The sequence below is a fragment of the Bombina bombina genome, chromosome 2, assembly GCF_027579735.1.
Source record: "Bombina bombina isolate aBomBom1 chromosome 2, aBomBom1.pri, whole genome shotgun sequence".
Taxonomy (NCBI): domain Eukaryota; kingdom Metazoa; phylum Chordata; class Amphibia; order Anura; family Bombinatoridae; genus Bombina; species Bombina bombina.
In genome coordinates, this window is record NC_069500.1 from 330,829,272 (window position 1) to 330,845,252 (window position 15,981).

The following is a 15,981-nucleotide window of genomic DNA, read 5'->3' on the forward strand; positions in this document are numbered from 1 at the left end:
TACCCTGAGGAGTTGGTGATAAAAGAAACCCTAAATACTAAAAGAGAATTAAAGACAAAAGATAATAAAAAGAATGACAAAAATAGGCTTATTTTTATTTCACAATTCAATGATCAGAGTACAAAAATATCCAAAATTATCAGGAAACATTGGCATATAATTCAAACATGTAATAAACACATAGATATATTGTAAAAATATCCAATCATGGCTCATCGGAAAGTTAAAAATTTGAGAGACATCTTGGTACAGTCTGACATGGGTTCTAAATATATTAGTAGAACTAGATACTTCATTTAAAAGAAAACAGGATGTTTCCCATGTCTAAACTGTGGCAGTTGCCATTCTATAATTAAAGGCAGTGAATTTGTACACCCTAGGAGTGGACATAAATTTAAATTAAAATCATATTACAATTGTAACTTAACTTTTGTAATATACATGATAAAATGTCCTTGTTCAAAAATGTACATAGGGGAAACGACCCGTATGATGAGAGAAAGACTCAATCAGCATAAATCTAATATTAGAACAGGTGACCTTCAAGCTCCAGTAGCCTGACATTTTTTTGAAAGTGGCCACCAAATTAATCAAATTAGATGGCAGATCATTGATCATGTGGATATACCTAGGGGGGGGGGGGGGAGACAGGGAACGTAGTCTTAAAAAAAAGAAGCATATTGGATCTATAAATTGGATTCAATGTATCCTAATGGACTAAATAGAGAATTGGACCTGTCAGTCTTCCTCTAGGTATATACGTAAGTAATTATTGGTATTTTTTCAAAAAAGGCAGCCACTCAATAAGTGTATCAATGTATTAATGAATTTTTATATATTTGTATGAATTCATAAGTTTTTATAATTTTTACTTTTTTGTGTACAAGTACATTATAGATAGTACCCGTAATATCTAAGTATGAATTGTTTTAGTTAAAATTTGTCATATCCTCTAGATGGCAGTGTTAATACAACCTGTGCAGAAAAATTGTGAAGTAGGATGTGTCTATTGAGCTGGCCAGTGATTGGCTGAATAAACCTTTAAGTAAAGGTACAGGTGTGCTATGTGGTATGCATGATTAAGGGACTACGTTTCCGAAACGTTGCATAATATTCTGTCCATGAGTTGCTAATAAAGGACATTTTAATTGAAAGGTGCTGTGGAATCATTACCCTGTAAATTGAGGTACAAGGAGACACATCAGGTTGGCCCTGTAATTGATGAAGCTACCAATGCTATGTAAGGCATAATATAAATATATATTACTGAATATGCATCTAGAAACTATGTGCCCTCTTTTTTTTTTAACCAAAACCTGCTTTCTAACGCATGCTCTTTAAGTTTCTACGCACTCGAGCTGTTTTTCTCTGTCTGTAATAAATGTGCTTCTGATTTCACTAATACTTTCTGCTCCTTTTTCCAGTAACTCAACTAACATTACTTTTTGTTCTTCTTTTTTCTCTCTCCCTCTTTTTTTATTCAATTCCCTCCACCTCCAAGAACAAAGAAAAAGAACAAGCCACTAAACCTCAAGATTCACAACAGCGTGGGCAGCTGTGAGAATATCCCATCGCAGCGCTCACCCTTAATGTCAGAACGCTCCTTACGCTCCTTCTTTGTGGGCTACCCATCTTTCCTCCCTTCTACTCCCCCTGTTCATACTGAACCCTCTTCTGCAAGTAAGTTTAAACTGCTGATGTGTTAGCGAATAGAACAAAAAACCTTTATATCTTTATATAATCCAGTTTAGCTTGTTTACGCTTAAAAGGGACAGTAAAGTAATAATCAGAGAACATAATTTTAAACAACTTTCCTATTTACTTCTATTATTTAATTTGCTTCCTTCTCTTGTTATTCTTTGCTGAAAGTTTTATCTAGGAAAGCTCAGGAGCAGCAAAGAACCTAGGCTCTAGCTGCTGATTGGTGGCTGCATAGATATACAGATTGCCATTGGCTCATCCATGTGTTCAGTCAGCAACCAGTAGTGCATTGCTGCTTATTCAACAAATGATACCAAGAGAATGAAGCAAATTTGATTATAGTAGTAAACTGGAAAGTTGTTTAAAATGTTATGTTCTACCTAAATCATGAAAGAAAATTTTTGGGTTTCATGTCCCTTTAAATTGATAATGGTAAGCAATGCAATTGATTGGATAACTTTGTCTTGCAGCCACAATAAAGGATATTTTGAAAGTCCCAGTTGTAACCTAAAAACTACTTTAGACTGGAAGATCACATTTTGAGCAGATTTTGAATTTTTTAAGGGATGTTGTGGTAAACTCATTTATTTAGCTTATCCAAAAGAGGGCATTTCAAAATATATTTATTTTTGAAAACAAAAAAACAAAACTCATGTTCCTGTCCTAAATAATATGTTTAAACTTGGACTAAAATAGTGACCAGTCCTCTTTATTCATTTTGAAAAGCATGAGTGACTGGGTATTTGTTGCTGCACAGAAAGCAGAGTGAACAACTTATTCATAGGGGCCGATTTATCATCGGTCTGTCCGACATGATCCGCTCAGCGGATCATGTCCGACAAACATCGATGAATGCAGACAGCATACGCTGTTAGCATTTATCATTGTACAAGCAGTTCTTGTAAACTGATTGTGCAATTCACGTCCAATCGGCCGCTAGCAGGGGGTGTCAATCAGCCCGACCATATAGGATAGGGCGGATTGATGTCCGCAGCCTCAGAGCAGGCGGATCAGTAAGGAGCATCGGTCTTAAGACCGCTGCTTCATAACTGCTGTTTCTAGTGAGCCTGAAGGCTCGCAAGGAAACAGGGGCAATAGGGGCCATTCGGCCCTTGATAAATCAGCCCCATGGAGTCATTGGAGTCATATGAACAACAAAACCAAAAACAAACCTTTTTCCATTTGCTCTTTAGATATTTTACATAACAAACAAATAATACATTTAGGTAAAGGGAGGTGTATTATTAGGCAGAAGCATTAAGAAATAATAGTTAATGTTGCTGATTAAAATATGTTTTTCATTGTGTTTAGCATAATGGATTCACTGTAGTGAGTAGTGAGTTATGTGCAGAAATAGAAAACTGCTGCTACCTACGCAATATGTGTACTGGGAGTTTTCTTCCAGAGAAGTTAGAGAAATAGAGTTGTCAATGATCATTGGAAGTGCTTCCGAAAGTCCCATGTTTAGCATTCTCAACTGTATAGCAAATATATGTGCAGATGCTGCAGCTGGCAGGTTGTTATACCCCTGCATATTCCTGCTGAGGAAATATAACACCATTATTTTCTTTTTAGCTTAGCAGCCAACAGCTTTATGTTTTCTAATGAAATAATATTGCTATTCAGTAATAGGAAATAGCACTAAGATATATTATGTGAAACGTAAAAAATGGAATAACATAACATAAATTAAAAATATTTTTTGCAGGAAAAAGGTTAAATAACAGAAGTTTAAATTCAAACAAGGAACAAATGCCCATTGTATACCTAGGTATTATAGTCAAAATTCCTATATCGGTGTTGGTCCTTGGGGAAAAAGTGGGTTTATTTAGCACTAAAACTTCTTTAAGAATAAAATTGCTAAGTCAACTAATTAACATGATACTAGAGCACTCAGAGAATTCATTCATGTAGAGTCATCACTTCTATACTTTGTGCTTCATGAATGGTGACAATGATAACTTTGAAGCAAGATTAGTACATTTCATGCACAGATAAAACTTTTTTCAGTAAGGGGAATTGTACAGTAACCCAGGGGGGTCCTTTTCTTAATTCACTGGCTGCTGGTGCCTCCTGTCCTTTCTTCATCATTATGTTCCTCAGCTGGAAAGATTTCATGGTTTAATTATTATGTACAGATTGTATTTTTATAAAAACAGATGAAATGTTTACTGACAGATTTCACAAGAAGCTCGGCTCTGTATTACTGCAAACAGCAATTAGTTATGGAGACACAGTATCATTTACATAAGTACAGCGTTACATGATACTACTCTAATGCAGGCCTAGAACTAAAGCTCTTTAAGTGAAAAGGGGAATGGGGTAAGTGCGCTAAAAAAGCTAAAGGTATCAGAACAAAGTTTAGTTTTTCTTAATGATCATTAGTATTACATTAATATTTTGATGAATTGTTTATGTTTAGCTATGTTAAACAGTGGTGAAAAAAATAATAAGATGTGATCTTCGAAAATATATGCTAAAATTATAAATAAAAATTAATTAATAAAACAAATGTTGATAGAAGGTGTTGTTCTTTAGATTTTATGTGCTAAAATTGGGAGTGGATTTAAACTTCTCTAAGTGATATCATAAAAAGGTAACTAAAAATGTTGCTAACAAGGTGATGTGAAAAAATGTGTCGTTAGCAGTGTTTAAAATTTATTATGTGTGAAAACTCCTTATATAGGGTAATACGGTACTTAGAGACTTAATAGTAGAAAGTGTAATATCAATAGCAATATTTGAGATTGTATATTTATGGGTCCAGACCTGAAAAATAGCAGGTTCCAAGGGACCTAACAGATAGCCCTTATATAGTAAATGCACACAGATGTAAAGAATCTTACATATTTATTATCGATTAAAAGTTTTACAATATAACAATTAGAAAGGGGACGGCTCCCCAATTGCACAGCCTAAAATTTCTCTAAAACCATAAAAATCTAAAAAAACTTAAATAAAACAATCTCTGTAATTGTCAGCAAATAGTCAAAAACTATATATCATATAAGCACAGTTGAATTTTATGTTGTTAACTCTCGTAATAACTATTATTATGATAGATTCGTTATCCGGACTGAGTTTTTTTGTATCACCTTAAAATTATATGTGGATAGTACAGAGTCTCTATGCAAGTTCCGTAATAGATTGTGATGACACACAGAGGTATGGTTTCTAGGGGTGATTGCACACTCCCTTCAATTGTGGTTAAGACAAATTTTAAAGCTTACTTTTTCTGAGTCCTGGAAGAGCTTCTGGAGCCTGTGTCCGCCGGCTATCTCTCAGCCGAGTCAGCACGCCGCATGGATCTTGGCGTCTGACGTCACCGGTAAATCCGCCGGTTGTCAAAAAAAGAAGAAATTCTCAGCTGGAGTGTATGTTGTATCCAGATATGATTTGGGAGATAAGTTCTTTGTGAGCCAGTTGAAATTACACCCTGCACCTAGTGCCAATGCACGCAGGGATAATTTAGACTCCGATATTGATGATTCAAAACGTAGCAAAATAACCCGGGTTACCTCAGATATTGGTTAAAAGTTAATTTGAGATTCAGATGTCATCATCTGTAGTAGGCACAGTCACTTAGATCGACGCGTTTCACTCACCAGGGAGCTTTATCAAGATCCATCTTGATAAAGCTCCCTGGTGAGTGAAACGCGTCGATCTAAGTGACTATGCCTACTACAGATGATGACATCTGAATCTCAAATTAACTTTTAACCAATATCTGAGGTAACCCGGGTTATTCTGCTACGTTTTGAATCATCAATATCGGAGTCTAAATTATCCCTGCGTGCATTGGCACTAGGTGCAGGGTGTAATTTCAACTGGCTCACAAAGAACTTATCTCCCAAATCATATCTGGATACAACATACACTCCAGCTGAGAATTTCTTCTTTTTTTGACAACCGGCAGATTTACCGGTGACGTCAGACGCCAAGATCCATACGGCGTGCTGACTCGGCTGAGAGATAGCCGGCGGACACAGGCTCCAGAAGCTCTTCCAGGACTCAGAAAAAGTAAGCTTTAAAATTTGTCTTAACCACAATTGAAGGGAGTGTGCAATCACCTCTAGAAACCATACCTCTGTGTGTCATCACAATCTATTACGGAACTTGCATAGAGACTCTGTACTATCCACATATAATTTTAAGGTGATACAAAAGAACTCAGTCCGGATAACGAATCTATCATAATAATAGTTATTACGAGAGTTAACAACATAAAATTCAACTGTGCTTATATGATATATAGTTTTTGACTATTTGCTGACAATTACAGAGATTGTTTTATTTAAGTTTTTTTTAGATTTTTATGGTTTTAGAGAAATTTTAGGCTGTGCAATTGGGGAGACGTCCCCTTTCTAATTGTTATATTGTAAAACTTTTAATCGATAATAAATATGTAAGATTCTTTACATCTGTGTGCATTTACTATATAAGGGCTATCTGTTAGGTCCCTTGGAACCTGCTATTTTTCAGTTCTGGACCCATAAATATACAATCTCAAATATTGCTATTGATATTACACTTTCTACTATTAAGTCTCTAAGTACCGTATTACCCTATATAAGGAGTTTTCACACATAATAAATTTTAAACACTGCTAACGACACATTTTTTCACATCACCTTGTTAGCAACATTTTTAGTTACCTTTTTATGATATCACTTAGAGAAGTTTAAATCCACTCCCAATTTTAGCACATAAAATCTAAAGAACAACACCTTCTATCAACATTTGTTTTATTAATTAATTTTTATTTATAATTTTAGCATATATTTCGAAGATCACATCTTATTATTTTTTTCACCACTGTTTAACATAGCTAAACATAAACAATTCATCAAAATATTAATGTAATACTAATGATCATTAAGAAAAACTAAACTTTGTTCTGATACCTTTAGCTTTTTTAGCGCACTTACCCCATTCCCCTTTTCACTTAAATAACACTGAGAAGAACAAAGGATCTTCTCATTCTGTAAGTGTGTGGTATCTCCTTTGTACCAGCGCTCTACTGTCACCCCATAGAACTAAAGCTCTGTTAAATGGACATGAAAACCAAAATGGAACTTTATGGTTCAGATAGAGCTCAAAACTTCCAATTTACTTTTGTTATCAAAATTACCTCTTTTTCTTGTATAGTCCCTTTGCATGAGAGCATACTGTAGTAGACTCAGGGGGCATGCAGGTGTCTTGAGCACAGTATGTAGCAGTGTTATCCAAGCAACATGAAGAAGGAGCTTTAGAGTGCAGTAACTTCAGCCACTCTATTAAAAAAATTAAAGGGATAGTCTAGTCAAAATTAAACTTTCATGATTCAGATAGAGCATGCAATTTTAAGCAACTTTCTAATTTATTATTATTATCATTTTTTTCTTCATTCTCTTGGTATATTTATTTGAAGAAGCAAGAATGTAAGCTTAGAAGTCATTTTTGGTTCAGCACCTGGGTTGTGCTAAATGTAGCCACCGATCAACAAGCCCTATCTAAAGTGCTGAACCAAAATTGGGCCGTCTCCTTAGTTTAGATTCCTGCTTTTTCAAATAATGATAGCAAGAGAACGAAGAAAAAATGATAATATAAGTAAATTTGAAAGTTGCTTAAAATTGCATACTCTATCTAAATCACTGAAGAAAAAATTTGTGTTTAGTATCCCTTTAATAAAAAAAGTTTAAAAATACAGTATATTAAAATATTAAAAACAGTCTACAAAAATGACCAGAGTTCAGTAGTTAAAAAAGATAGTCTCTTTAAAATTGTAGAGGAAAAATACAATGATCACACAAAAAGGGTTGCAATTATTTATTTTGTCAGTTGTATACGTATGTTGTAGTTCCAATAAAAACATTAATGTTCCTAATACTGTGCAAGTAAATGTTTCATCTAATTGAACACTTTTGACCAATAATTATAACTGGCAAGCGATGTCTACCTGTGAGGTGTACTACGTATTCTAATTTGTGTCCTCTGACCCTCCCATCTTAGCTTGGAAGTGTAAGTGTATTTCCCTTCTAAGCCGCCTAGCTCTAGAGAGGAGAACGCTGTTGTTTCTGCACAGTGTGGGATTCAGATTCAGCAGATAGTACTACGGATTCTCTTTGGGGACAAAGCAGTGCGCTAAGTTTCTGTAACGCATTTCAACCCGATTATTGGGTCTTTTCAGTGGCCTTTCTGACTACTTTCATGACATTGTAATGTAAAGATGTTGCATAGCTTTTGGCCATTTATCTTTTACTTCCATAAAGGTCTTTGAAAATCCTTAAAAATAAATAAAAACAAATAAATCAGAAAACCCTATTAGTCCTAGGTTTACTTTTTTTGTTATTTCCCAACTTGATATAAAAACAACAAAATTGTAAGTTAATACCACATGTGTGTTTTTTTCTAATGGACTTGACAGTTTCTGTTCTACACCTGGTGTACTGCATGCTATTTATTGTTCCAACTGATGCACAGTGTCCTAAAAAACGATTTTCATTTGTTATATATATATACACTGTATATATATATATATATTATGCTTAGTATTAGTATACAAAAGTTATCAATGACACGGTTACATAGTCAATTTCTGTACAGTTGTGTAATTGTAGGAATACATTTGTTAGTTCTATATTTATTATGCAGGTCATATTTTGAACTTTTTCCATCCTTCTGTTACTTTAGAACTTGGCATATGCTACAGTCTCTTTTTTCATTATAATTTCCACTATCCTATCAGCTTCTTCTATAATCCAATCTCCTTTTCCCCTTACCTGTAATTTACTATTATCTTTATCTTCCTTTTTCTGCTTTCTTATCACTCCTGTTTAGCATCATTATGACAGTTATGCAGCAATAGATGGTCACCAGTTGTTGGTCTTTACTTACATTTCAACTTATTAGTGTCTGTGTGTGTGTATGTATGTATATGTTTGTGTATGAGTGTATGTGAGTGTGTGTGTATATATATATATATATGTATGTATGCGTGCATGTGTATATATGTGTGTGTATATATATGTATGTGTGTCTGTGTGTATGTATGTATATTTTTGTGTGAGTGTATATGTGTTTGTGTGTATGTGTATATATTGTGACAGAAAGTCTGGTTTGGTGATAGAGGGAGTATATATATTAGACTAAGTTTAAAGGGACAGTGTACACCAGAATTTTCATTGTTTTAAAAGATAGATAATCCCTTTATTACACATTCCCGAGTTTCGCATAACCAACACAGTTATATTAATATACTTTTAACCTCTGTGATTATCTTGTATCTAAGCCTCTGAGAACTGCCCCTTTATTTCAGTTCTTTTGACAGACTTGCCGTTTAGCCAATCAGTGCCTGCTCCCAGATAACTTCACGTGCATGAGCACAGTGTTATCTATATGAAACACGTGAACTAACACCCTCTAGTGGTGAAAACTGTTAAAATGCATTCTGAAAAGAGGTGGCCTTCAAGGTCTAAGAAATTAGCATATGAACCTCCTAGGTTAAGCTTTCAACTAAGAATACCAAGAGAACAAAGTAAAATTGGTGATAAAAGTAAATTGGAAAATTGTTTAAAATTACATGCCCTATCTGAATCATGAAAGTTTATTTTGGACTAGACTGTCCCTTTAATACATTTCACTTTACCATTTTGTTAAGAAACCCCAGGAAAGTGATTAGTGTTTTTTAGTTATGAATACCTTACAGCTGTTAAAGACAATCAGGTGTGGCTCATGATTACTGATCCTAGGGTTTAAAAGGGAAGCATTTCTCTAGCTAAGGAGATTACAGCCAGGCAGGGGGCCTGGTATGATGTAGCAAAAGGGGGGATCCGGTACACGGTCAAAAACTCCAGTTAGTGCAGAAAAAAAGCCTTATAGCAACAATTGGAACCTCAGTTTACCCGGAGTGCCATAGCAGATGGCTGATCAGGCCAAGAGACAAGACAAAAAGTACAAAAAATAGCAGGCACTGCTCAACTAGTGAAAATAAAAAATACACATTTTATTAGTACACATAAAAATGGAGAGCTCCCAGACAGGGGACAACACAAAAAGACTGACTTACGCGTTACACGCCCCCTAGTGGTGCTTAATCATAGACTGCAGGTGCAGTGATGAGGCCACCTATTTATGCAAAGAGCAGCCACAGGTTAACCCCCAATTGACCACAAAAAAAGTTTAAAAACATACTTAATGCAAAGTGGAAAATAAAAAAGCAACATTGCTTATACAATATAATAACAGTGATATGCAAAATAGCAAACAACTCACATGTGTGAATTTATACATATTTGTAAAATTTTACAATTTATGAACTAATATTTAACACAATGGTCTATAGGCAATGCTAAATACTGGAAGGTCAAAATGTTAATACCCATAATAATAATAATATACAAATCTATTATGCATGGGTCCTAATATTAGAAAATATAGACAAATATTATGGAATATGCTGAAATTTATGTGAATATAAAACTCAGTCATCAATAAAATAACTGATGTCAAATTCTCTATTTATACCTGAGGGGGTTTTGGTTTGAAGTTTTAAAATCCAAAACAATTCTTTTTTGTCAAGGATTTTGTGTTTGTTACCCCCTCTAATAGGTAACCGTGATAAATCTATTATTTGTACCAATATATCTGCTTTATTTGTAAAGTGTATGCCATTGAAATGGCTGGCAACAGCAGATTCTTTCACATCATTTTTGACATCCCTAACATGTTCTCCTACTCTTTTTCTTAACTCTCTGGATGTTTGTCCTGTATATTGATATTTACATAGGTTGCATGTCAATAAATATACAGCCCATTGGGTACTGCAGTTAGCATAAAAATCAATATCAAAATGGTTGGTGACACTAGAAGTAAATGTATGACCTTTTAGTATTAAGGCACAAGTGCTGCAGTTTCTACTACCACACCTGAAATTGCCTTTGTGTGTTAACCATCTCGATTCTGACTCTAATGTGTTCCTTTTAACCATACTTGGGGAAAGAGACTGACCCAAGGTTCTAGGTTTTTTAGGAACAAATTTACATTTTTTCAACACAAGACTTTAGTATGTCATCTCCCAAAAGGAGGTGCATATGTTTTTTAAGTATTTTGACAACTGAAACAAATTGTGTGGTATATGCAGAGGTGAACACCACAGAATCTGAAAATTTGTCATTACTTAGTTTTTTCTTAGATTTATGATTAAAACTTAGAGTTTTGACCTGTGGGCGGCATTGTGCTAAAGTATCTTATAGCCTCTTTGTGCCAATCTGTTCTCAAGCTCCATTGCCTGTTGATCATAGACCCCATCTGATTTGGTGTTGCATCCGAGTCTAATAAATTGACCCTTAGGTATTGCTGTGACAAGATGTTTAGGGTGTTGTGAGATTCATGCTATATCTTAGAGACTGAACTCTGATGCTGCTGGGGGCTGTCAAGGCTCTAAAGTTAAACGAGCTATTATAACCTCAAAAGGCCTACTTTGACCTAGAGCCGGAGCAAGCCAGTGACTATGACAAGCTGAAGGCTGAGATCCTGGCATGCCTAGGAGTGACTTCTGCAGTATGTGCTCAAAGATTTCACTCTTGCAGATATGCATCTGATAAAGCTGCAAGATCACAGATGTTTGACCTCATTCACCTTGCCAGAAAATGGCTGCAACCAGAGGTTAACTCCACTAATAAGATTGTGGAGTTATTGGTGATGGATCGCTTTCAACGAGGATTACCTGCTTCCCTGTGTCGATGGGTCAGACAGGGTGACCCTCAAACTGCAGACCAACTGATTGCTTTAGTGGAAAGGTATATTAAGTTTTGCATCTACCTCTAGCAAATTTACCCTCCTCTCCTATTTGCCAGAACTCTACAAGAACTGGTAAGACTGTTCAAGGGGGGATGGGGGGAGAGACCAGGAGTTATATTTACAAGTTACATAGGACACTCCTCTGGGAGATAGAGGAACATTTAAATATAACCAACCTAGAAGGAAATCTAATTATAGTATTAAATGTTTTAAGTGTAATGAGGTTGGTCATGTTGCCAGAGACTGTGCTCTTATAAATGAACTGATGGACTATAGTACAAGTGATAATACAGGGCCGCACTAATTTCTGTCAACCTGATAATAGTGATGTCTCTCACATGTGTTTGGTGACTTTAAATGATAGAATGTGTAAAGCATTACTTGAGTCAGGTAGTATGGTTACATTAGTGGCAAAATGTATAGTACCTGATGTGACTATAGATCATATGCATAAAATGGGTATTCTTTGTGTTCATGATGATAAACATGAATATGCTACAGCTGATGTAAATTTTGAAACCCAATATGGTTCTTTAAAACATTGGGTAGGTGTAGTACCCAAATTAGCTCATGAGGTGGTTATAGGAAGAGATTTTCCTAAGTTTTTTGAATTATGGACTTTAATAGTAAATTCAGCTAAGGAGTCAAAAGGGAATGAAACAATTGAGGATTTTGTGTTTCCTTTTTCTGAAATTGATTTGGAAGAAAACAGTAAAGGTAAAACTTATTGTCCTAGGCCTGTATTGATAGGAGACCAGCCTATCCAGAATAGTGAGCCAGGTGTTAGTACAGAAAGCAATGATGATTTATTAGATTTGGAGGTTAATCGTGGTAATTTTAAAAGTGCCCAATGGGAGGATCCCACTTTGGCTGAAGCAAGAAATTATATACGGGGTGGAAATAGTGTTATTTCACAGCCAGAAAATCCATTACCTTAAATAATGACCTGCTATACAAAGTAGAAAAAAAGGGCACAAATATTGTTAAACAGTTGTTAGTACCTCAGGTGTTTAGTAATACAGTGTTAAATCTTGCACATAGTCACATATTAGGGGGGCACCTGGGAATGGATAAGACTAAAGAAAGGGTCCTTAGAAGGTTTTACTGGCCAGGTGTGTTTAAGGTCATTCATAATTATTGCTCTTCATGTACCAAGTGCCAGCTAACTGCTCTCACTAAGGATTTTTGTATTCCATTAGTGCCTTTACCAATCATTGATGTGCCATTTTAAATAATTGCCATGGACTTGATAGGTCCACTGGTGAAGTCAGCCAGAGGACACCAGTATATACTGGTTGTCCTGGATTATGCAACCCGCTATCCTGAGGCAGTATCCCTATGTAATAGTTATGCAAAATTTATAGCAAAGGAACTTATGCTTATGTTTAGTAGAGTGGGTATACCCAAGGAAATTTTGACAGATCAAGGGACTCCTTTTATGTCTAAGGTTACAAAAGAATTGTGTAAACTGCTCCATATTAAGCATCTGCAAACTTCAGTATATCACCCTCAAACTGATGGACTGGTAGAGAGGTTCAATAAGACCCTAAAGAGTATGTTACGGAAGGCAATTGATGTGGATGGAAAAAATTGGGATCTTTTATTGCCTTATTTAATGTTTTCTATCAGGGAAGTTCCTCAGGTCTGAACAGGGTTTTCACCTTTTGAAATTTTGTATGGTCGACATCCACGGGGGTTACTTGATATTGTTAAAGAGACATGGGAACAGTAAACTACACCCTATAGAAGTGTTGTTGAGCATATATCTCAAATGCAGGATCGAATGGAGGCTGTCATGCCCATAGTTAGGGAGCATATGGGAAAATCCCAAGAAGCACAAAAACACAGTTATAATCATAATTCTAGGGTTAGAGTGTTTCAGCCTGGTGACAGGGTACTAGTTTTAGTCCCTACAGTAGAAAATACATTTTTGGCTACTTGGCACAACCAAAAAGATTGTACAGCAAATGCTAATGCCTATCATGGATTACGGGGATGTAGTATATGCATCTGCACCGCAAACTCACCTTAATAAACTTAATACAATGGGGCCTATCTATCAAGCTCTGAACGGAACTTGAAGGCCCGTGTTTCTGGCGAAGACCACTGCTCCATAACCCAGTCCGTCTGCTCTGATGAGGCGGACAGGAATTGCCGGAAATCAACCCGATCGAGTATGATCGGGTTGATTGACACCCCCCCTGCTGGCGGCCGATTGGCCGCGAGTCTGCAGGGGGCGTCATTGCACTAGCAGCTCACAAGAGCTGCTGGTGCAATGCTGAATACGGAGAGCGTATTGCTTTCCGCATTCAGTGATGTCTGTCGGACCTGATCCACAGTGTCGGATCAGGTCCGACAGACATATGATAAATAGGTCCAATTGTATAGCTCGTTCTGCCACTTTGTGCTACAATGTAACTACAGGACCCACCATTGTGACATGCTAAAAGAACTAAACTGGCTGAAGCTGGAATCCAGACACACCCTCCATCTTTCCTGACATTTTTTTGAGCCTTTCTGGGAAGCTCCAACCCTACCCGAGGAAAATGCTCTCCTCGGCTATTCCCACCTCCTATAACCTCTGATTCAGTACCAGCACATTATTTAGCTTGCCTCAATACAAAAAGAAAGCAGCTCGATCCTCCTTTTCCTACAGAGCACCACATTTATGGAATGACCTCCCACACACTTTCAAACCTTCCCCAAGCCTAATATCCTTTAAGAGATCCCTCTCTACATATCTCAAAACAGAACGCACCTGTCATGGTTGATTATATATTTCCTACCTGTTCTATGTTAAATTTTTGCATATAATGTGTATTATTGTTTTTGAATTTTATTGTACCCTATTGTATCAATGCAATGTTTTGTGGACCCAGGACATACTTGAAAATGAGAGAAATCTCAATATATCCTTCCTGGTAAAATATTTTATAAATAAATAAATAAATATGAGATAATTGAAAAGGTGGGTGATGTAAACTATAAGGTGAGTCAGCCAGGGAGAAGAAAACCTGAGCAGATATATCACATTAATTTACTGAAGCCCTGGAAGGATAGGGAGGTTTTGTGTGCGGTAAATACAACAGAGATACCTGAAACCCTATCTGTGCATCAAAAGCAAGAGGTCAAGTACTTTATTAGAAGGAACAGAGAGATTTTTTTCATGATGCCAGGAAGAACTAACCTAATTAAACATGACATAGTTACAGAACCAGGATAAAAATTTTCCCTTAAACCCTATGGAGTTCCTGAAGCCCGTAGGGAGGCTATTAAATTGGAGGTGGAAAAAAATACCCCTCACTGATCAGGCAAAGGAGAAAACTGCTTTTTCAACTCTAGATGGGTTGTTTCAGTATACAGTTTTGCCATTTGGGTTATATGGTGCTCCTGCAACATTTCAGAGAATGATGGATAGAATTCTAAAGCCCCATGTTCGTTATGCTGCAGCTTATCTTGATGATGTAATCATTTATAGTAAAGATTGGGAATCACATCTCCCAAAAGTTCAGGCAGTTCTTGACTCCATTTTCTCTGCTGGCTTAACTGCGAATCCTTCAAAATATACCATTGGTTTAGAGGAAGCGAAGTACTTGGGATATACGATTGGGAGAGGATTAGTAAAGCCACAGACAACTAAAATAAACAAACCTGATGACAATCCCTCGTCACCACTCAAGGGGGCGCAAAACAGACCAATATGGTGGTGACGTGACACTATATAAAACACTACAAAAATGTAGATATTGACTATAAATTTTGCATATTTGATGCTATAACTTATCAGTCCATGAGCTGATCAGTCTCTATAGATGCAACTTCCACTTTGTTTTGCACTCCTTGGTGTCTTTGTCCTCAGATAATGGCCGCTCCTTCCCAGAAATTGGTCAGAAAAAAGGTATCTGTGATGGTGCAAACAAAACACAGAAGGGCGCCTCCTAGTGTGATATTGTACAAGCAGTATAAATATATACAATAGCAATAGACTGGTACTCACAAGTGTGGCAGCACTCACTCATGCTTAGTGGCACCTGCTGGGATCTCTCAGTGTCCCAGCTCACTGTTCTTGGGCTCTCACACACCTCCGTCAGGGGCGTAGTCTCCAACAGCAAAAGAACAGGCTCTCAGTCAAGTGAAATGTATAAAATCACTTTTAATAAAAATAATATAAAAACACAGTGTACAAAAAGTTCCCACTAAAATCATGCAACTAGTTTCTCAGCTGACACGCTGTTTCCTCAGGCATCTACAACCTGACTGAGAGCTCTAACCTATAAACTAAACATAACCAATGAAAACACTAATTAATTGTCTGTTTAACCCTTCATATTACCCATACATATTTCTTTTGAAAAGATGACCATATAAAATTCTTTAGAACACTCCATATTATAATCAGAGCCACCATTCCCCGATGTATGTAGCAAATTAGCCCTTAGTATGTAAACCTTATTTGGTTATTCAAGTACAATAATTATCTTATGTACCGATAATATATAC

At 36.2% G+C, this 15,981-nt stretch overlaps 1 protein-coding gene across 1 annotated transcript in view; it reads left to right on the forward strand.

Moving 5' to 3' along the window:
* Positions 1–15,981, forward strand: part of KSR2 (kinase suppressor of ras 2) — a 1,182,068-nt gene that overhangs the window by 633,937 nt on the left and 532,150 nt on the right. Inside the window, exon 5 of the mRNA XM_053701684.1 lies at positions 1,502–1,680. Within this exon, the coding sequence (XP_053557659.1) occupies positions 1,502–1,680 (179 nt within the window). The remainder of the gene's footprint in view (positions 1–1,501; positions 1,681–15,981) is intronic.